At 46.4% G+C, this 22,017-nt stretch overlaps 1 protein-coding gene across 2 annotated transcripts in view; it reads right to left on the reverse strand.

The window, feature by feature from the left end:
- The window catches only part of CD4 (CD4 molecule), a 109,881-nt gene that overhangs the window by 31,396 nt on the left and 56,468 nt on the right, over positions 1-22,017 (reverse strand). For both annotated transcript variants that reach the window (XM_078651533.1, XM_078651534.1), the window contains 2 exons: positions 9,812-9,964; positions 4,685-4,849 (listed from right to left, as the gene is read on the reverse strand). In XM_078651533.1, the coding sequence (XP_078507659.1) occupies positions 4,685-4,849; positions 9,812-9,964 (318 nt within the window). The remainder of the gene's footprint in view (positions 1-4,684; positions 4,850-9,811; positions 9,965-22,017) is intronic.

Here is a 22,017-nt window from a genome sequence, read left to right on the forward strand (position 1 = left end):
TCTTGCAACCGCCGAACACCTCCACTTTCAGATCCACACCGACCCCAGGACCACACTTAGAGGAACACTCATTTACAGGCCCCCAGGCACCCGATCTCAATTCAGTGACGACATCACTGACTTCGTCAGCCCGCACGCCCTTGCCTCCGAGAACTACATTCTTCTAGGAGACCTCAACTACCACCTTGACAACATTCACGACAACAACACCACCACCCTTCTGGACAACCTGTCCAATCTCGGACTCAAACAACTTGTTGACACCCCCACTCACATAGCCGGACACACGCTCGACCCTATCTTCACCTCCAGCAAGCACATCTCCTTCGATCATACTACAGCCCTCCACTGGACGGATCATAGCTGTGTTCACTTCAGCTACAAAACAACCCTGACCCACAACCGTCTACAACCCATTCCCCGAAGAAAATGGAACAAAATCTCCACCGAACAACTCCTCACATCACTCGGCCAAAACATTCCCACCCTGGCAACGGACCCAGACCTAGCGGCCACCAACCTCAGGCAATGGATTACCCACAGTGCGGACGAACTAGCACCCCTGAAAAAACACCAGTCGAAATCATCCAGCAAAAAAGCTCCCTGGTTCAATGATGACCTTAAAAAATCCAAGAAGACACGCCGCACCCTGGAGAAGAATTGGAGAAAAGAACCAACTTCAGACAACATGGACTCCCTCAAGACAGCCACCCGCAAACACCACCAACTGATCCGATCCGCCAAGAAATCAGCACTTAAGAACCGCCTCGACAACAATTCTCATAACAGCAAGGAACTCTTCAACATCGTCAAAGAATTCACCAACCCTCCCGCAGCATCCAACGACATCACTAACTCCCAAGACCTCTGCGATGCGCTATCCTCCTTCTTCTACAACAAAATTGCCGACATCCACAACAGCTTCAAGAATACTCCCAATGACCAACTCACCCCACCCACTTCCGATCCCACCCCTCCAACTAACTACCTCAACTCCTGGAACCCAATCACCATTGAAGACACCATTCGCCTCATGAACTCAATCCACTCTGGCTCACCTTCTGACCCCTGCCCCCACTTCATCTTCAACAAAGCTGACTCCATCATCGCTCCCCAACTCCGCGATGTCATCAACTGCTCCTTCGACTCCGCCACCTTTCCAGAAATATGGAAACACGCCGAACTCAGCGCCCTTCTGAAAAAACCAACAGCAGACCCCTCAGATCTGAAAAACTACCGACCCATTTCCCTACTCCCTTTCCCGGCCAAAGTCATCGAGAAAGCCGTCAATAGCCAACTAGCAGCCTTCCTTGAATCCAACAACTCCCTGGATCCCTCACAGAACGGCTTTCGAGCCAAACACAGCACCTAAACCGCCCTCATTGCGGCGACCGACGACATCCGAGCACTCCTGGACAACGGTGAAACAGTGGCCCTCATTCTACTCGACCTCTCTGCCGCCTTCGACACTGTCTGTCACAACACCCTCATACAACGCCTCAACAACATCGGCATACAAGGAAAAGCCTTGGACTGGATCATCTCATTCCTAGCCGGGAGAACACAGAGAGTCCGACTCCCCCCATTCTACTCAGAGCCCACCGAAGTCATCTGCGGCGTACCTCAAGGCTCCTCACTCAGTCCCACCCTCTTCAACGTCTACATGAGTCCCCTCGCCTCCATCGCACGTCAACACAACCTCAACATCATCTCCTACGCCGACGACACCCAGCTAATCCTTTCCCTCACCAAAGACCCCAACACCGCCAAAAACAACCTTCACGAAGGTATGAAAGAAGTAGCCGAATGGATGAAACAGAGCCGCTTAAAACTCAACTCAGACAAGACGGAGGTGCTCATCCTAGGATCCTCCCCCTCAGCTTGGGACGACTCCTGGTGGCCTTCCGCTTTGGGATCTGCGCCCACACCCACAGACCATGCACGTAACCTTGGCTTCATTCTAGACTCCTCCCTCTCAATGTCCAGACAAGTCAACGCCGTATCGTCCTCCTGCTTCAACGTCCTTCGCATTCTCAAAAAGATCTTCCGCTGGATCCCCCTCGAAACAAGAAAGACTGTCACCCATGCACTGGTCACGAGTCGACTGGACTATGGCAACACACTCTACGCCGGAATTACAAAAAAATTGCAGAAAAAACTCCAGCGCATCCAAAACGCATCAGCGAGACTCATATTAGACATCCCGCACCAAGAGCACATCACCGGTCACTTAAAAAACCTCCACTGGCTTCCCGTCAACAAAAGAATCACTTTCCGCCTTCTTACCCACGCACACAAGTCCCTTTATAATCTAGGACCCGAATGCCTCAACACCCGACTGTCCTTCTACTATCCCACCCGCCAACTAAGATCATCCAATCAAGCCCTCGCCGCAGTCCCGCACATCCGAAAAACAACCATGGGTGGCAGATCCTTCTCCTTCCTGGCTGCCAAGACCTGGAACTCACTCCCCACCCACCTCCGCCTTACTCAGAATCACATCTCCTTCAGAAAAGAACTGAAAACATGGCTATTCGATAAAAAGTAAACCCTTCCCTCCAGCGCCTTGAGACCCTCTGGGTGAGTAGTGCGCTCTATAAATACCTGAACTTGAACTTGAACTTGGTACACTGAAGATTCTTGAGCAATTAATGCAGGTTTTCTTCACCAGCCGGTGGAGAAATTTGAGGTATGTGCCGCCGTAGCGATCACTTTGGAGAGCTGTAGTGGGACGTCTGAATTCGTCCCAGCCTGGCAGTGAAGAAAACCTGCATTAATTGCTCAAGAATCTTCTGTGTTAGGATATCTCCAAAAGGGTGTCGGCTGACACCGAATCCTCCAACCGTTATTGAAGATACTTCTAGCTATTCATGATCTCAGGCTGTCGTTTTCTTATTGTCCTGATGAAGACCCGCTCCAGATGCAAATAATTCTGCACTAACATCTAGGGTTGAAACGTCGACGTTACTTTTGTCAATCCGTCCATCATAAGTCACAACACAAGAAAAAAGAAAATATTATGATTGTTGTGACTAATTCTTCATAAAAATGGACTGATGAAAATTTATGTTTTTCGATATTTCTAAATATGTCATCTTCACTTATTCTTGTATAGCACGGTCATCACCTGTCACTACTAGTCACTAAATATTTCACCCTGTATGTGATTTTATGTCATTTCTGTCCCTGACAGCCACTTTTTACAAATCGAGTGATACATGTAGGATTTCTATAATAATAAGAACTTTTCAAAATGAGAATTGTTGTGTGTGTCCTTACATATCATACCGTAAATGCTTACTGAGTGAATTATATAAAGAATAATTATATTCACGAATATAGCAAAGAAATTGACTCAAATCCGACAGACCCATTTGTTTTTGTTTAGCTTGTTTTTAGAAAGCCTTTCCTGCTACGTAATCTGTACTCTTCGTTTAAGGCTAGGAACATACAATGAGATATCCTAGTACATGTGTTGTCAGCTCGGCGACAGCGTCTAACGTCTAGACACATGATCGCATCAGAGCTGTATCTCAGAAGCGGCACTCCAGCAACAACTGTCCTATGTTGCATGTCGTGTTTGACACGCATCTCTCCCGATGCTGATCTTCCACGCTGATCCTGCAGAGAGGGATTGCCGGTTCAACTCCAGACCAGGTCCTTCAAGTATAGGGTCTCAGGCTATCCTAAGAGATCAGGCAGAAGGTACACCCACTATGCTCTCAGAGTAGGGGTAGGGTTAGCTAGAAATATAGTTATGTATATCAGGTTGCCATGGTTGGACTGGTAGTTATTTTCAACATGTTCATAATGCTGGTTACTTTGCTTTGTTTTATCTGGATAATAATCACAGCACATTCTTTCTATGCAAGAATACGATTGTTTCAATAATTGTATAGAAAACGTATTTGTATATGTAGTGTTATGTTTGAGATTGCCAAAATCACCTTTCACCCCAGAAGGGTTAGGGGCTTGGGTGAGGCACTGTGAGCTAGCCAGGAATTGGGCCAACAGTTTCTGATGATGCAGATGTTACCCAGTTCCTGCATTTTGAAGTCCTGTTGTCCTAATACGCAGTCCTACATTTTCTAATGGGAACCGTATAACAACAGTGTGAGTGTGTCTGTCTGTTTGCATGCATGCTAATGAACCCCTCCCACGCTGGTGACGGAACCGCTCCGTCACACCCCTCGGGTGGGCTGTGCTGATGACGGAACGGTTCCGTCATGGCCCGCCTGTGCGGCACGTTCTATTGAGCGGGCGGGGCCGTGACGGAACCGTTCTGTCACAAGCACAGCTCACCCGAGGGCCGTGACGGAGCGGGTCCGTCACCAGCGTCGGAGCGCCGCGCACCCCCCCGCCCCTAAGCACTGCGGCGGAATAGCCGCCGCAGCGAAAGGGTTAAATCTACATTTGTTTAGGAAATATACATATTTGTGATGGTTGGGCAATACATGTTAAAGCTGGTTAAGCCCTCCATAATTGTTTGGCCCCCCAATAAGTCCAATCAGTCTATGAAATGATGGTTATTTTTGTCTACTTGGAAGATGATCAACGACAGTACCTTGGTGGATCTAGAGAAGACCTAGTGCAGTCAATCCCGACATCCGTGGTGTGCAGAACCCACCACGTCTCCTAGAACGGCACCTGCACATAAATAAGGACCCCGGTGTTCATCACTTACTTTCGAAAAGCACCAGCTGGACTCTCCGTGCCTCCTTTGAATTTGCGGTAGACATGTATAAGCCGGCGTCTGATATCTTCAGTTCCTTAATCCGCATAGAGCAATTCCTTTGATTTATTTGTTGCAAGTTGATGTGGCTCCTCTTCTTGGCCAGTTCTGATTGTCCTTGAAGGGGAAACAAAGGAAAGGATAATCAGGAAAACATGAGCTTTATTTTTCTTTAAGGGATTCCTTTAATTTCCTTGAAAGGATTCTTTAAAACAATGCAAACAAAATGTACCTTTATATCTACATCTATGTATCTATTTATATATCTATATATCGCCAGTAGATAGCTATAGTTAGGACCTAGTAATAACTTTGGCGGTGTTTGACAAATTTTCACGAAAATTCCATAACTAGTTTGCCAGTCACTTCAGCGGCTGCCTGGAAAGTTTTGGGATGATCGGTCTAGTGGGGTCTGAGAAAAAGGAGGGTCCCAAAACACTTTTTCCCCATGCAATCACCCCAAGGTATTTTAGACATGACTACATTCCAAACTGCCGAACGGAATTACACCACAACTTGGCAGAAAGCTAGATCTTGATCCAGAAAGTGTGCTTTTTGGAATTTGGTGTAAATCTGTCCAGTAGATTTGGAGTTATTAAAGGAAAAAGATTTATGTATCTCTAGACACGCGGATTCAAAGCGGCTCTGACTCAGACCCAACCACGTGCAAACAGCATTGCCGTGATTGGCTCTCCACAACCTTAGAGGAAAGTTGCAGCCACCCTTTTGTGCATTGGGAAATGGTTCCCAATGGGTCAAATTAAATGTAGAAGTGATTTAAGGGGTCAGGGTAGAGGTACTCCTACCCGGGGGACTGATGGAGGGACCCCTCGTGGGCAAGAAATTGTCCCAAAACTTTTTTTTGTGTAAGGATCCGCGGATCCTTCTGGATCCTCCAGATCTGGGTGGATTTGGGTGGATCAGTGGAGCCAGACTCCAATTATGCACTCACACACCCACTTACAGACCCACAAACCACTCACACACCCACTCACAGAACCACTCACCCACCACAGCCACTCACACACCCACTTACAGACCCACAAACCACTCACACACCCACTCACAGAACCACTCACCCACCACAGCCACTCACACACCCACTTACAGACCCACAAACCACTCACACACCCACTCACACAACCACACAGCCGCTCACACACCCACTCACAAAACCACTCACCCACCACAGCCACTCACACATCCACTCACAACCCCATAGTCACTCACACACCCACTTACAGACCCACAAACCACTCACACACCCACTCACAGAACCACACAGCCGCTCACACACCCACTCACAAAACCACTCACCCACCACAGCCACTCACACACCCACTCACAGAACCACACAGCCGCTCACACACCCACTCACAAAACCACTCACCCACCACAGCCACTCACACACCCACTCACAGAACCACACAGCCGCTCACACACCCACTCACAAAACCACTCACCCACCACAGCCACTCCCACACCTACTCACAGAACCACACAGCCGCTCACACACCCACTCACAAAACCACTCACCCACCACAGCCACTCACACACCCACTCACAGAACCACACAGCCGCTCACACACCCACACAGCCAAACACCTCCTCACATACCAAAACAGCGGTGAACAACCTTTACAATGAAACTATTACAACGCACTACCATTACAACGCGGTCATTACAACGCAAACCATTACAACGCATTGCGCTGGGGGGCGCTCTAGGATAGGGAACAAGTTTAATTTTCTATCCAACACCTTCCCTAGTGTCCACGGGGACTGGAGTTGGAATAGAAAATTATACTTACCACTATCCAGCACCTCTAAGCGCTATGCGTTGTAAAGGTTTGCGATGTAAAAACCGCGTTGTAAAGGCAGGCGTTGTAATAGCCTGCGTTGTAACGTCATACATCCCCAAACAGCTACTCACACACACACACACATATAGCCACTCACACACCTACACAGTCACTCACACAGACACACACACACAGGCTGTGATACACTTATAGAAATTGCAATAGCATATGTTTGTATTAAATGTGTTGCTGTTTTAGTATTGAATGAGCGCATCATAACAGGCAGACCCTTTATGTGTCCGAGGATTCGCAATTGCATTTATAGAAAGACTACATGTTAACTTACCTTAATTTAAAATGTTAGTGTTTAAAATTATATAATAAGAATGAATGTGTAACTAAAATGTATTTATGAATTTGTGAAAATGTATATTGATAAATTGAACTTATGTGTCAATTTGTAGAACAATTTGTATTAAAAAAAATGGTTAAATGCAGCATTGTGATTGGTCTGAGCGCTGTGGTTCGGCGCTCAAATAGGAACTGGGGGCCTACGTATGTTCTCCATGCAAGCTGTAAATGCAGCCTGCATAGAGAACAGGGAAAGTGCGCATGACTGTTTACCAAACAGCAGGGGGACGAAAGTCTGCAGACTCGTTCTCATGCCTATTTCCGATGACATATGCCATAGATACAACTGTATCATATAACCTGATGAGATATATCCTTAAATATTATGTTGACACTTGATATCCTACTGTACACCTGAACTTTGCCTATTGTTTTTTTGGGGGGAGCACCTATAAGCATATGTTTTTTAACCCCTTGCATGCTTGTGATGGAACCGTTCCGTCACAAGCCTCTGGTGTGCTGTGCTTGTGACGGAACGGTTCCGTCACGGCCCGCTCGCCGAACCTGCGCGGCGCGAATTACGCGCCTGCGCTGAGCGTTCTATTGGGCGGGCGGGGCCGTGACGGAACCGTTCCGTCACAAGCACAGCACACCAGAGGCTTGTGACGGAACGGTTCCGTCACGGCCCGCTCGCCGAACCTGCGCGGCGCGAATTACGCGCCTGCGCTGAGCGTTCTATTGGGCGGGCGGGGCCGTGACGGAACCGTTCCGTCACAAGCACAGCGCGCCCGAGGCTCGTGACGGAGCGGTTCCGTCACGAGCACGCGAGCGCCGCACGCCCGCCCCGCCCCCTTAGCACTGCGGCAGAATAGCCGCCGCAGTGAAGGGGTTAAAGGAACCAGACATAAGAACAGCATTTTACATTGCATATATGTAATGTAAGTGTCTTTATAGGAGACTGTGTTAGACTCAAGACATCAGCCCTTGAAAAGAGAAGGAAAAAGTTCTGAACTGTAAGTTCCCTCTTGATATAACTGCTATTTTTAGAACAGTATGAGTGGTTTTACATGAATTTGCATGAATACTAAAGCAAAACATGTTTGTAATAAAGAAGTAATCATTATTCCCAATCTCACTGAATTGCACATAAATGTCGCAAATTGTTCTTGCTACAGATGAAAGTCCTTCCCAATTGTACCAAATCCAGACATTAATACGGTCACGGGCAAAGATTTCACGTCATTACTATCAGTTAAATAAATGCAATCAATAAATGAACCCTGAACAGGTAACCTCTCCAAAGTTTTTGTCAATGCACTGCACCAGTGTGGTGCATGTTTAGCACATTTTCTTCGGCATGAGCAAGAAACACATTTATTTTTTGTTGAAATTCCGCAAGTTATATAGAAGAGTGTGGAAAATATGGCAAGTATGGTGAATTCCTAAATATGTGGGAAAATGTGCAACCACACAACCACATTTTTCCAGTGGAGCTGGAAATGTTATGCGTCCTGCTGCTTACTGTCCTGTGGTCTGTTTCTTGTGATGCCACTCAAATAGAATGCTCCAAGTTAAGAACAAGCAGTGGCAATGCCAACAGGTCTGACTTATGAATAAAAGTCTCTTTTATGTCCCTGATGGGTTTAGACATTCAATAATTCACCATACATTTACTCTATCACACATATTTGCACTCATGACTCCATTTATCCATCCACTGAGTCATTTTTGCATTCACCCTCTGACACACTGCAATGAAACAAACACAAACTCCACAACATATACAGATACATTAAAGAATACAAGTAGAAAAATAAAAGAAATTGATGTTGTGTAATCAACATCAGAACCTTTACCTAACTGCATTAATCTGTGAGATTTCATGTAACAAAATACCTTTCTATAGGCAATAACATAGAGTAATAACAATCCACACTTAAATGCTTATTGACTTTAGCATATGCTTTTCACATTAACTATGTCAGATCTCCTTCCTTTATCATGGCATTTCATAATAAACAAATCAGGCCTACAGCCATGATCATTGGCTGGCGATTATAACCAACTCAGTCCTGTTGTATCAAGTATAAGCTTTGCTACAAGTCAAAAAGTGCAATACAAGCAGTCCTTTTAGTGGAAGCAGACAATTTTGGCCCAATCAAATCCTGTACTCAGGAAAACCAACAGGTGGATGGAGCCTAGGCCCCACCCTCAATTGTAATCTGAAAGCTCTTCTTTGTTGATCACATAAGGTCAATGACAGCAGCACTGTCAACCAGACCTAAAAAGCTGTGTATATTAGTGTTGCACCTGGCAACCCATACTCCTCTCTAACGCAAAAAATGATGGAAGTGAGAAGGTGCAGTGACTGCTCCCATCTGTGCTGCTGTCACAGAAAACAGACACCCTAAATGATCTAGTTTACTTTAACAGCATTACAGTGCCATCTGTGTGACCTCAAAAGTTCGAGCTCAGGAAGCCATACAGCTGATGCTTAGACAGCTGGATAAATAAACAAAATAATCATTGCTGTGTGGAGGGGAAGCACTTTTTTCTGTGGAAGCACAAAACATCTGCCCAATCAAAATGCACTGGTGGCTACCAGCATGTAGGCGGAGCCCCACTCTGAGTAACTCCGGAGTGCTCTTTTTAGGTTAATCATATTACATCTAGTAAATACTGAGCTGTCTAGCCAGACCTAAAAAACAATACAATACTAAAACATCATGAGATCTGGAGGGCTAGACACAATGTTCCACGTGAAGCGAGTAAAACTGGACACATTACTCCAGAAAGACATGTGTATACAGCCGTGCAATTTCCACAACGTTTAAATGCTCATAACCTATGTAACGCTTGATCAACAGTTACCCCAAAAAAGAAGCACTGGAACCCCTTTAAGCAACGCTTAACTGACAGAGTGTACCTTTTAATACAGGCTTGTTTATGTTTTGCAACTGGAGAATGATGTTGTTTTCCTTCTCCCATTTCAGGCTCTCGATCGCGGAATTAGTTTCACATTTCAACGTGACCTCAGAAGCGACCCTAGCGAACGTCACCATCACTTCCTGGTTTAGACCTGAAATTGACAAAATATGCCCATTTGGAGGTGAGACACAATATCTTTACACACCATGTGAAGGCAGCGCATGCCAAAATTTCGAGCTAGGAGCCCATAACTGAACTAAACAACCTTGTTCGTGGGAACCTTTAACAAATGGGCTCCTCAATGGATTATGTTGATAAATAAGTACAACCCTATATGTTAAACCAATGTGTATACCATCACATCTGATACCGGAACGAGTTCCTTTTGAAGTCGAGCATTCAAGACCTCTTGTAAACTTTTGTATACTTCTTTGTGGGCTTACAGCCCACCCACTGGTTTTCATTTGTTTGTTTGTGTCCTTTAAAAATTCTAGCTTTCTAGTGGTCAATCCTTCTCTTTATCCCTTCTTTTTGTCTTTCTGACTCCTCCCAGAGAGCAGGGACAAAGTACTGTATCATTATGCTTTGGTTGTTTATTTGTTGTTTGGAGGACTATTTTTTATTTCTTTCCTGCGCATGTTACCCTGTGGGTGGGTGTTCAACTTCGGTGCCGTATTTAATTGCATCTTTGCTTCCTGCTCCCTCCGTCTGCCAACAAACTTGTTAGCAGCATTCCCTATTGTCGTTTTTAAAACTCTAGCATTATCTCACTTTTAAAACCCCCGGCTTTCTCTAGCTTTTAAAACCCCCGGCTTTCTCTTGCTTTTAAAACCCCCGGCTTTATCTCGCTGGGCTTCATTTCGCTCCCTCAACCGTCGCGTCCTTCTTTATCGGAGTTGCTGATGGGAGGGTTGGTCCTTGCAGGATGTTTGAACACAACAAATCCCGCCCAAAGATGGGTCATGAGATCCTTGTGGAAAACTGTGCCGAAGGAAGAATGCTCATGTGGAAAGAATTTTCTCATCACTGACGTATGCAGACTGGGCCAGAAAGCTCTGTCCGGTGTCCTTCACCAAGACGGCCATCTTGAAGAGATGAAATTACTACTGCTCATGCAAACAGGTATGAAGAAACCCCCTCAAATTGTTGTTCAATGTATTTAATGAAAAACGTATGACAATGTTTGATGCCCTTCATATTTTTGACAAACATACAATTTTCAGCTTCGATCACATTCTAAATTAGAATTATCTCAAGTTTTTTTTTTCCACAATTCATATACTCTTGCTATTGAAATGCATTTTTTAAAATAGAAATGTTATATGTCTTCTTTTAAAAAGGCTAGATTTAAGATGGTTGCTTTGTTTCAGTGATTCTGAACAGTCTTGGGAGTGGGGGAGTTACCACTTACTCTTACTCCACCCACTTTGCGTTTAAAATTACAAACCTCCCCTCCAGAGGCGGGCTTTACTTCATGCCGTAGGGGCTACGAGCAACTGGTGGCCATTTTGGAGGTGCATTTTCTACCATTTCTGACAAACCCTTTTGAAAGGGCACCTTAAAGTGTCTTTAGTGAAAACAAATAAGAAATACCCTTGATTGGGTGACCTTTAGTGTGGCATGTAGTAGAAACTATTGTTAAATATTTTGTACGGCTGGATGAACATGTTAGTGTTTTCAAAAGAATAACTAATACGCTCTCTAGTAAAATTGCCCTTGCCAAAGGAGAGGATCCCTGTCCTAAAAATGGCAAAAATAGTATTTGTATGAAATGAAATGGCAGAAGAAGTACTAAGTGGCTGCTCTTTGTGTTGCCACGCCCTCTGTTCTTTTTAGGCTGATTCGTGCGTACCACACAAAAACAGTACATTTAGTTTTTTCTATAGGGCACGCCAGTTATATCACACGATGTCACGTTCAAATTTAAGCACTAAGAGATTACGTGATTTGTTCAAAATCACAAGATGTCGAGCCGACGCCTAGATTTGAACCTGAATACTCAGCTCCAAAGTCAGCAGTGTCGGACGCTGCATCCTCACAATATCAGTAACTAAGTAAGCACTGAATGTGCGAAAGTTGTAAGTGGGTGCAGGAAGTAGAGACAAACATAAAAGGATCACACAGACGGACATAAATGGGTGAATCCTACACTTGGCAGCCTCCTAGAAGGACCAGCTTCTTGCGAACGAATTAATGAGTTGTCATTCATGTAGTGTTTTTAAGTCGAGCTGGGACAGCGCTTGCGCGGTCTCTTCTTGATCTGTTGTATTCCACCACAATTTATTGCCGGTGTCTGGACGTGGTTGACCGGAGGTCGGTTTAATGTTGCTGAACAGTGTGCTCGAACAAGCTTAAGAGTGAATACACTTGCGGAGCGGTGGAGACCCAGACCTACCACAGAGGGTTCACTTACCTTGGACTCTATATCACCACTGAGGGGGTAACCAACTTAGAACACCATATCAGGCGAATCCTTTTGAACTTTCAAGAAGATGTCAAGAGGTGGAGGAAACTCCCTCTGACGATCATGAGGAGGGCCGCCATGTACAAGATGATCACACTCCCTCAGTTGCTTTACATTGTGCAAAACACCTACTGCAAATTACCAGAGACAGTGTTTACAACCCTGAACAACGAACTACGCTTGCTTCTATGGGACAGGGCCCATCCACGAATAGTGCTGCAAATATTGCAGTGAAACCCTTACAATGGGGGTCTGGCCCTACCGGATATCAGTGCCTACTACAGAGCGGCCCATCTCATTGTAATCAATTAATGGAACCACGCTCCGAAAGACCACCCCATCTACAGGTTGGAAAGATTACAGTTCCGAGAACGCACACAATTACATTATATATATGGAGGTAAAGGCAGTATCCGGCTCCTACCAGCTACCCAAAGAGTGGTGGAAGCATGGAAAAGTGCTGAGAAGCAAATGAAATGGGACATGAAACCAACAAGGGAGACCCCTTTATGGGAGGGAACTAGACTAGCTGAGATTGGAAAATTGAGAGGATTTAAACAGTGGGATCTAATAGGGATCTCCAAAATATGGGATGCACTAGAGAAAGGCACATTGGCCCCATTCACCTCGCTTCAAGGCACATATCAGCTTCACTACACTCAATCCTATGCCTGTCTCAGACTGAAACATGCCTGGTAATCAGAGGGATTAGACGCGGAGACACTGACGGAATATGCCCCATTAGAAGGCAGACTCTTGCAGCAATGGATGACATTGACTGGGAGGCCGCCCTTATGCACTCATGTGAAGTGGCGATTAAACTACAATTATGGCTCATTCAGTATAAAATCCAGCACAGGACTTACTTTGACAGAGCAAGGCTACACACTATGGGGAGAGCAGACAGCCCGGATTGCCTCAGATGCCACACAGAACGCGGTACATTTATACACACCCTTTGGGAGTGCAGCAGGATTCAAACATACTGGAGTAAGATAGTGAAGGAACTAAACAATATACTGGAAGCCCAACTTGAGGTGAAAGCTAGGTTCCTCATACTGGGAATCCCCACAGATCTGGACCTGCCACGTCATAAACTCATGTTGGCTAACTTGGGGCTGGTAGTAGCTAAGAGGGGCATAGCTCGATACTGGGGTGCCCACCAACTCCCTACACTCAAAGAATGGAGAACATGTTTAGATCGCTATATGGTTGCGGAGAAAGTGACAGATGAGGCAAGAGGTTGTCCCCGAAAATTTATAAAGATATGGCCGCCATGGATAAAATATTATGGCTTGTAACTTGGTGAGGAGGGGGAGAGATTGGACTTGCCACTGGGGAGATCGGGGAAAGAGTCTTGAAAATTGTGATACCTAACCCATTGTCGATAAGTCAGATGCGACCCTCTGCACATGTATATATACAACACTGGATTCTAACCTCATGCTCTCTTTCAGAGCAACTTTTTCTATATTGTTTGCCCTACATGAAATGCTACTGCCCAACAACCAATTTGTATCGTGTATTCATGATTTCTTTGACTGTAAATTCAAATTACAAAAATTAAATAAACATTAAAAAATATTGGGAATATACCTGCAGCTGCCTGCCTTCTGAGACAGCCATTCTGATGTACGACTCACAGCAGGCACAGGGTGCATAAGCCCCTATCATACTGTCAAAGTATCTTCAACTAGGGGAAAATGGAAATATTGCTACCGGGATCTGAAGGATAGATGTTTCTTGTCTGCACTTCAATCTTTGCAGGTTAGCACATCTATGTTCTTCCGAGTGAAGTGTTGGTAAGCACTACATCATCAAAACCAACCTGGAGACGTGGGCTGTACATCCTTGCAGAATAGAGAGTGCAGCCCTTGTAATGCGTGTTTCCCACAGGTGACACTTGCGTGCACTCCTGGTGCTAATGGGGAACAGGCATCTGGTTATCAGTCTGAGCTGCTGGACACTAGTTGCTACAATGCCTTCCACTCTGATAGCAGCTGTGGTGTCTGGTGCATTTTTTGTGTCCTGTATGTGGTGCTCATGGCTGAGATTGTCTGTCTTTCTCTACAACTGAGTTTATAAACTGCCTCTCCACATCTCATCTATATACAATATTAATAACAAGCACTATCAAAGCCAATTGGTCTGGCGTTGGCCACCAGCATTTCTGCTTTACCTTTGCTCGTTTTTTTCTTTTTTGCCATGATTTTTGCAAAATGTTGTTGTTGGAGATACTGCCAGGCCCTCATCAATCTAAAAAAATATATTGGCTAAAAGCAAAAACATTTTTTTTGTTTCAAAAAGCAAACCTACAGTATTTACCAATGCTTACCATGTGTGGTAGAGGCATGCCTGCTAAATGCTAGTCGTAAAGGCATTTCCTGGTAAAGGCACCGTTGTAAAGGTTGTTTTCCCCTCACATATAATGCTGCCAACTTGTGAATGATTCGGCCCCAGACTCATGGGCTTCTAAAAGACACTGACTTGTCTCATAACGGGAGTGGGGTAGGGCCCCGTGACCTTTCACGACTATGCTTAGAATGTAAAGTGAAAAACATGCAATTGATTTATTGGCAAAATAATGTAACTGATTCCTAGCTGAGCATCATTGAACTAACTTAGTTCAAGTTTGAAAGATCAGCCATGGTGCCTTCAGCGGATAGGGTGTAATGGTTAAGTCGTGAACTCAGCCATTACTAAGAAAACATTGTTTAAGAGTATTTAAAAATATTCAGTGTGGAGTTTCGTTGATCAAGCACTTGAGCCTTACACCTGGGCACCCATTGGCCACCAATACCTCACTTCTTTTGCTCCAGTACTGGGCCAAACATTTCTTTGCACAGCTTGTGGGTGACAATGGTGAGCTTTTTAAAGCTTTCTTGTTCTTTTTTTTCTGACATCTCACTTCTCACGCTTATAAGGATGCTTTAAGTCATAGACTGATCAGAACCAGTCCCCAGTCCCCAAGTTTTTTGAGTGCAGGAATGTCCCAGATGTGCAGAAATCGAATCTCGAGGCATGCCATGTCAGTTGTGAGTAGCACATCTGTGCTTTGCATTCTGGTACTTGCAGTGCTGGGTCAGCCACTCACACCTGGCAAGGGACCATCTGGCTGGTCCCTGCCAGTGCGAACTTTGTTTTTCAATAAAAAGAGATTTACAAACTAGTAGGTTTTTGTTTTCTTCATTTAACCCCTTTCCTGCGGGGCTAATTCCTCCGCTGTGCTGGGGGGAGGGGGAGCCGCGCGTGGTGCCGCTTTGCTCGTGCCGAGCTCAGCTCGTCACGCAGCACGGTGGCACTGTGCTCATGACGAGCTGAGCTCGTCCGTTTCTATAGAACGCTCAGCACAGTGGGGGAATTAGCCCCGCGTGTGAGCGTTGCGTGTGTCATGACGAGCTCAGCTCGTCATGAGCACATCGGCGCCGTGACTGAAGGGGTTAAGGTACCCTGACTCATACATGTACTCAACGCAGGCATCGTATTCAACCTTCAGATCATAAAAGTGCAGCAATAGGGGACGAGTGGGTGGAAGATCCTTCTCTCACAAGGCGGCCAAAACCTGGAACGAGCTCCCGGCAGACATCAGACTTGCCCCCTCCCTGAACACCTTCAGGAAGGCCCTGAAACCCTGGTTCTTAGGCTAACAGAGCTGCGACCCCCCGCCCCTCCTCCCCCAGCGCCTTGAGACCCTCTCGGGTGAGTGGCGCACTTAATAAGCCCCTTATTGATTGATTGATTGACTCAGCCTTCCGTCCTTCTGAAGAGAAATTACTTATTCTAATCATTTTATGATTCCTGCTTAAAGGATCAACTGGGATTTGTGGGCCAACTTTCATTAAGAAATGCCAGGGGACTCACCTCTAATAAGATTGTGCGCTAGGTGTACGCCAATTAGAAATGTGAAAATGACGAACGCAATAACAGTTGGATACATTTCAAGATGTGAATATTTTTACACATGTGGATTTGAAGTCCCAAATAGCCATTAAAAATTCAGGATATTCAATCAAACTTTAGACATTCGGAAATAGGCAATGGAAGTGGTCATTTAGAATTCAAGCATTTGGCTTTGGCTCTTCCAATTGGTCCGCCAGAATTTACACGTTTGGATCACATATTCCAATTGTCGATTGGAATGGAAACATTTGGAGTTTGATATTTCTAGTGGCCGGTTGGCATGCATATGTTCAGGTTTAGATGTTTTACTTATTTTTTATTTCTTATTTATACAGTGTCCTCAACAGCAGAAGTGTCCAAACGCATTTTACACAAGCACCTGTGGAATTTTAGTTCGTGAACTGAACATCATCTGCGCCATCTTGCCCATTCCTCAGACTCACGTATGAACATACACGACAGCCATTTTAGGTACCATGGTCTCCCTGTTCACGATCGATCATCAGTGCACTTCCCTGACCCTGCAAGCATCCCCCATGCACCCTGGCTGCCCCTGCTCTCACATGCACAAGTCACGAACCCCCCCCCTTCCGCATGACTCTGTCTCTGGGAATCACACCCCGCGCCTGACCAACACCTCCTTTCCTTCCATGAATACCCCTCTTTTGATAAACCCTTCCTCTACGCTCGATTGTCCACACCGATCCTTCCTTTCATGAATATCTCTCCTTTGATGACCCCTTCCTCTGAGCCCGATTGTCTGCACGGACCGCTGGTCATCCCTTAGCCTGAGGATACAGTTTATTGCCCACTACTGTATGCACTCGCCCCTCTTCAAAGGAGCTACTATTGATCATGACCTCCCCACCTCCTGAGATTCGATCAGGCGCACACATTCCAAAGGAATCGGCGGAACACTCAGCTGCGTGATAGCCCCCTCCTATTGTATGGGGGGTGAGGACCTCTACTGTAACCACGTGTTGGAATGAGCCGGAACTGGGGGTACCGGGGATGTCTTTTTTCCATTACTTCACAATGTCTTTATTGTAATAAAGAACGGTCACATGTCGTAAACCAGTGTATAAAAGGCCAGGCCTCAGAGAGGCTGCTACAGAGCACCTCGAGACGATACTTCGTTGTCCGATCTGATGTGTTCTGCTCCGTCGGAATAAAACTTGTTTCCTGTCTCCAGCACCTGCCTCTTTATTTGATAAACTTCGTATGGTATTAGAGGCGTTTAACGCCGGGCAAAATTACTTAAGAAACATCGACTAAATCGCCTGACCATTTTTCTGATTTTCAGCAATTGGCGTCCCAAGCGTGGGGCCCATCAGCGACACGTGGATCCAGTGGGAGAGGTCCCGACGACAGAGTGAACGACTGCAACGATCGGGAGAGCTCCTGTCCGATAGACCCTCGTCTGACAGCCGATCATCCGAACTTCACTGGTTCCAAGCAGACCTCTCCCGAGTGATCTACGGTCCTGACTGGGAACCATCAGGAGTGCCGCGGTAGCAACAGAGAGTAGAGGACGATCGGGCGCTGGAAGCGGAAGACGAGAAACTGTCCATGCGGTCCGGGTAAGGTCGTGACACACGACGAATTGCGAATTGATTAATTGTTTGATTGATTGAAATACTAGTATTTGCTTTGTCGCTCTTTGAGATATTCGCTGCCTGCAAACGGGGAGGAATAGGAATATTCTATCTCACTTTGCGGATAGTGAAGGGTAGGTAACGCGGACTTTTGTCCCCCGTTGTAATCTGCCGTACCTATTTTTCTCCCCACTGATTGATTGTCCGAACATAGATTGTTTGGAGTATAGTTCTTTTGAGGTTCTCTGCTTGCAAATAACGTAGAATAGCAATATTCTGTCTAGTCTTTGCAAATAGTGAAAGATAGGTAGTGCGGACCTTTGTCCCCCGTTGTAATCTGTCATGCCTGTCTTCTCCCCACTGATTGGTAGTTGGTACAACCCAGACCGCTTATTAGAGATGAACCATCCAGCTCCATTGGAAGGCACCCCTAATAAGGACATGTTCACTTAACAAGGACTAGTCGCTATAGCTTATAGTAAGTTATGGCATAAATATACAAAAAAGGACCCCGAAAGTCAGTGGCCACTGATAGGTTCCTTTGATGATCATAAAATAAAAACGTTAGAAGCAGCTGTTAGAACAAATAAGGCAACGCCCACCATGCTCGATAGTATCGGCATGTGGCGCAAAGAAGCAGAGCAACGAAGGAAAAGAGAAGAAGCAAAAATAGGGAAAGAGTTACGAAAGGCAGCCCACCTGGCCGCTAAGGAACTAGATGAAGAAATAAGAAGGAGAGAGGAAGTTAGACAAACGCAAGAATCAGGGTCGGCAGGCCAATGACCTGTTAGGACCCCCTCTACGCTCTACCCGGAGATGCCCTCCAAACAACGGGCAAACGACGAGTTACTGCTAGGTCCTCCAATTATCTACATGCCCCCTCCTTATGCCCCCTGCCAGCCTCTGGCACAGCACCTACCAGTTCTGAGTGCGGGCGAGGGTGACCCTAGCGCTAGTGCCCCGGCTCTTACGGCCTTCGCACCGGCCACATTGGTAACAACATCAGATGAACTCGAGACTAGCAAGCAGCCAACAGCCAGACCAAATAGGTTGAGCAAAGACGAGCGGGATGGGATTGACAAGATAGCAAAGACACTGGTAGAACGGAAAGAGAGCGAAGAATATACGATGGATATGCACAATTCACATGCCGGTAGCCACAGACGGCATTTCATTTTACGGTTCAGCTACCACACCCTGAACGCATATGAGGATAGATATCAAACTAAGGGTCCTGCTAAGCTGACGGCTCTATATAGAAAGGTCGATGTTGGAGATGGGACTGAGCGCGATGTGACGGACCTCTTCATGCAAACGCTTGAAGTCTTCCGCCACCTCACGGAACAGAAACCAGAGGTCAAGATCACAGTCCCTGAAACGGCTGAGTCCCCATTAGAAGTAGCCAACACTATGATGCCTATCAGAGAAGCCGCCCCCTACTGGGTTCCCCCAAGAGGTCAGGGAACAAACGACGATATCAACCACGCAGATGCAAAAGGAAGGGTTGTGTACAATTGGGTTTACCAACCATGGGATCGACAAGATATTTTAACCTTTAGGCAAACCCTGCCTGATTTAAGGAAGAACCCGACAGCATTTTACACCGAATTAGGCACAGCCTTGGGCTCAACGATAATGACTCTAGCAGACATTGATTTGTTTTTCGGGTTATGTCTGCCGGCTGACGTGTGGAAGCAAATCCGGAAAGCCGAACACACAGATCTGTTCGGACATACCTGGAATCAACTCAGTGAGCTAGATAGACGACGAGAGCCCGGAAGGAAACCGATAAAAGACATACTGGAACTTCCGGACAAAATAGTTCAGAAGTTAAAAACCTTGATCCCAGAGAAAAAGGTAGATTGGTCAATAGTCACGGCTTGCCGTCAGAAACCCCAGGAAGACGTATCAGAATACTTCTCCCGATTTGAAACGGTGTTCTCCGACTACAGTGGCCAAGACATGACCACCGCAACCGGACAACACCTATTTGTGCAAAACTACGTAAAGGGTCTGTCACGAGAGGTTTCCCAAAAGTTACAAACGAGCGAGAGTAGTTGGGGGGCCTCCAAACCCGCCGCTATTCTCCAAATGGCTCAGTACTACGAACACCAAAAGGATGAGAATGATAGGGCAATCGAGAGAAAGAAGAAAGATTTGAAAGAAAGGGTGATGATAGCCCAGATACAAGGGGTGGCAGTCGGGAAAGAACTACACAGGGGGAGCTACCAATCAATCGCCCCTAGAAATCCACCCCCAAAGGACCGCACACCCACTCCCTACTCTGGACGTAGGGACATAGAAGATAATCAGTGTGCATTTTGCAAAGGATTCGGGCATTGGAAGTCTCAATGTCCGGTTCTTCTGGAACTAATTAAAAATAAAGAAACGAGGGACATGACGAATGGCCCCAGGACTAGAGGGCAGGGGCGGGGGTACACAAACGACACCAACAGCGACAGACCAGGAAGATCGAACACATTTGACCGTCCCCGACAGAACCAGTACCAACTATCTGACAGTGAGAACACTCCCGACTTCGCATAGGACTGCCAGGGGCAAGGGAGGGATCCAGTCGAGCTCTGTGTTGACCAGCAAGGTCCTTACGTCACCGCTAAGGTCCTGGGTACAAAGTCTCCATTCTTGGTAGACACTGGAGCGACACGTAGTGTATTATCAAAGCGACTGATTCCAAGGGCCCCCTTGTCTGGCTCACACATTACATCGATAGGTTTCGATGGAACGCCCTCCACTAATCCCCTGTCTGTACCGATCTCCTTTGACCTAGGAAACAACCCCACTGACACAACATTTCTGCTCTCCTCCAACTCCCCTGACACCATTATGGGTATTGATTTACTAAAACATTTCCGAGCTACTATTAGGTGTTCCCCAGATGGAGTCCGAGTCATCCTGTACAACAACCCGAACATGTCCAGATCCCGCCCCGCACGACATATGTACTCTATAACTGATGCTGACCTATCCTTGCTCGACACCCTACCCCCGTACCTATGGGCCAGAAACGACTCGGATGTAGGACGAATGATGATCGACCCTGTGCACATAACTGTTCGACCAGACGCAATACTCCCTAAACTCCCACAGTACCGGATATCGCCCGAAGGCGAGAAGGCATTGGTAGCGATTATTCAGTCCCTAGTAGATGCAGGAGTGGTAGAGGAAGTGGTTAGTAATGTCTGCAACAGTCCTATCCTACCCATTGTTAAGAAGCAAGGTGAGGGAGATGAGAAAGCGTACCGCTTCATCATCGACCTGCGAGAAGTCAACAAAGTGGTGGTGCCACAGTACCCCGTAGTCTCAGACATCACCACCATTCTGACCCTCATCCCGTCCACTGCCACCACCTTCACCGTTATTGATCTCAAGAATGCATTTTTCTCTATCCCCATCCATCCAGACAGCCGTTACCTCTTCGGCTTCACCTTAAAAAACCGTTCATACCGATTTTGTAGAGCTCCCCAGGGCTACACTGAAAGTCCCAGCATTTACAGCCAGGCCCTCAAAAGACAGCTGGACGCCGTCCTGCTACCAGATGGAGTGGTGTTGATCCAATATGTCGATGATATCCTTTTGGCGGCCGACACCACTCCACTTGCAATCACGGCCACTATCCAACTCTTGCACTTTCTTGCAGAGAATGGCCACAAAGTCTCCAAAAAGAAACTGCAGTTCTGCCAGCCTCAAGTGACATACCTAGGCCATCTCCTGTCCAAAGAAGGGAGGAAACTTACGCCCGACCGAATCCAAACCATCCTAGACACCCCCATCCCAAAAACACAGAAGCAAGTCCGTTCATTGGTGGGCCTTACCTCTTTTTGCCGACAATGGTTACCAAATTTCAGTCTCATTATAAAGCCCCTACTTTCCCTGTTGGCCAAAGATGTTCCCTTCCCACTCCCTTGGACCCCCGAATGCCAAGCGTCCTTTAAGGAGTTGCGGGATGCCCTTTGTTCGGCACCCGTCCTAGGAACACCAGATTACTCCAAGCCCTTCTCCCTCTTCACTCACGAAAGGGAGGGATGCGCATTGTCTGTTCTAACTCAGCCCATCGGCTCCAAACAACGCCCTTGTGCCTACTTCTCTGCCACTCTTGACCCAGTCGCCAGAGCTTTACCTGCCTGCCTTCGAGCAGTAGCCGCCGCTGCTGTCTCTATCCGTCAGAGTGAGGGAATTGTACTTTCGAACTCTCTCACGGTGTTAGTACCCCACGCAGTTGACACC

This window comes from Lissotriton helveticus, chromosome 7 (assembly GCF_964261635.1).
Source record: "Lissotriton helveticus chromosome 7, aLisHel1.1, whole genome shotgun sequence".
Taxonomy (NCBI): domain Eukaryota; kingdom Metazoa; phylum Chordata; class Amphibia; order Caudata; family Salamandridae; genus Lissotriton; species Lissotriton helveticus.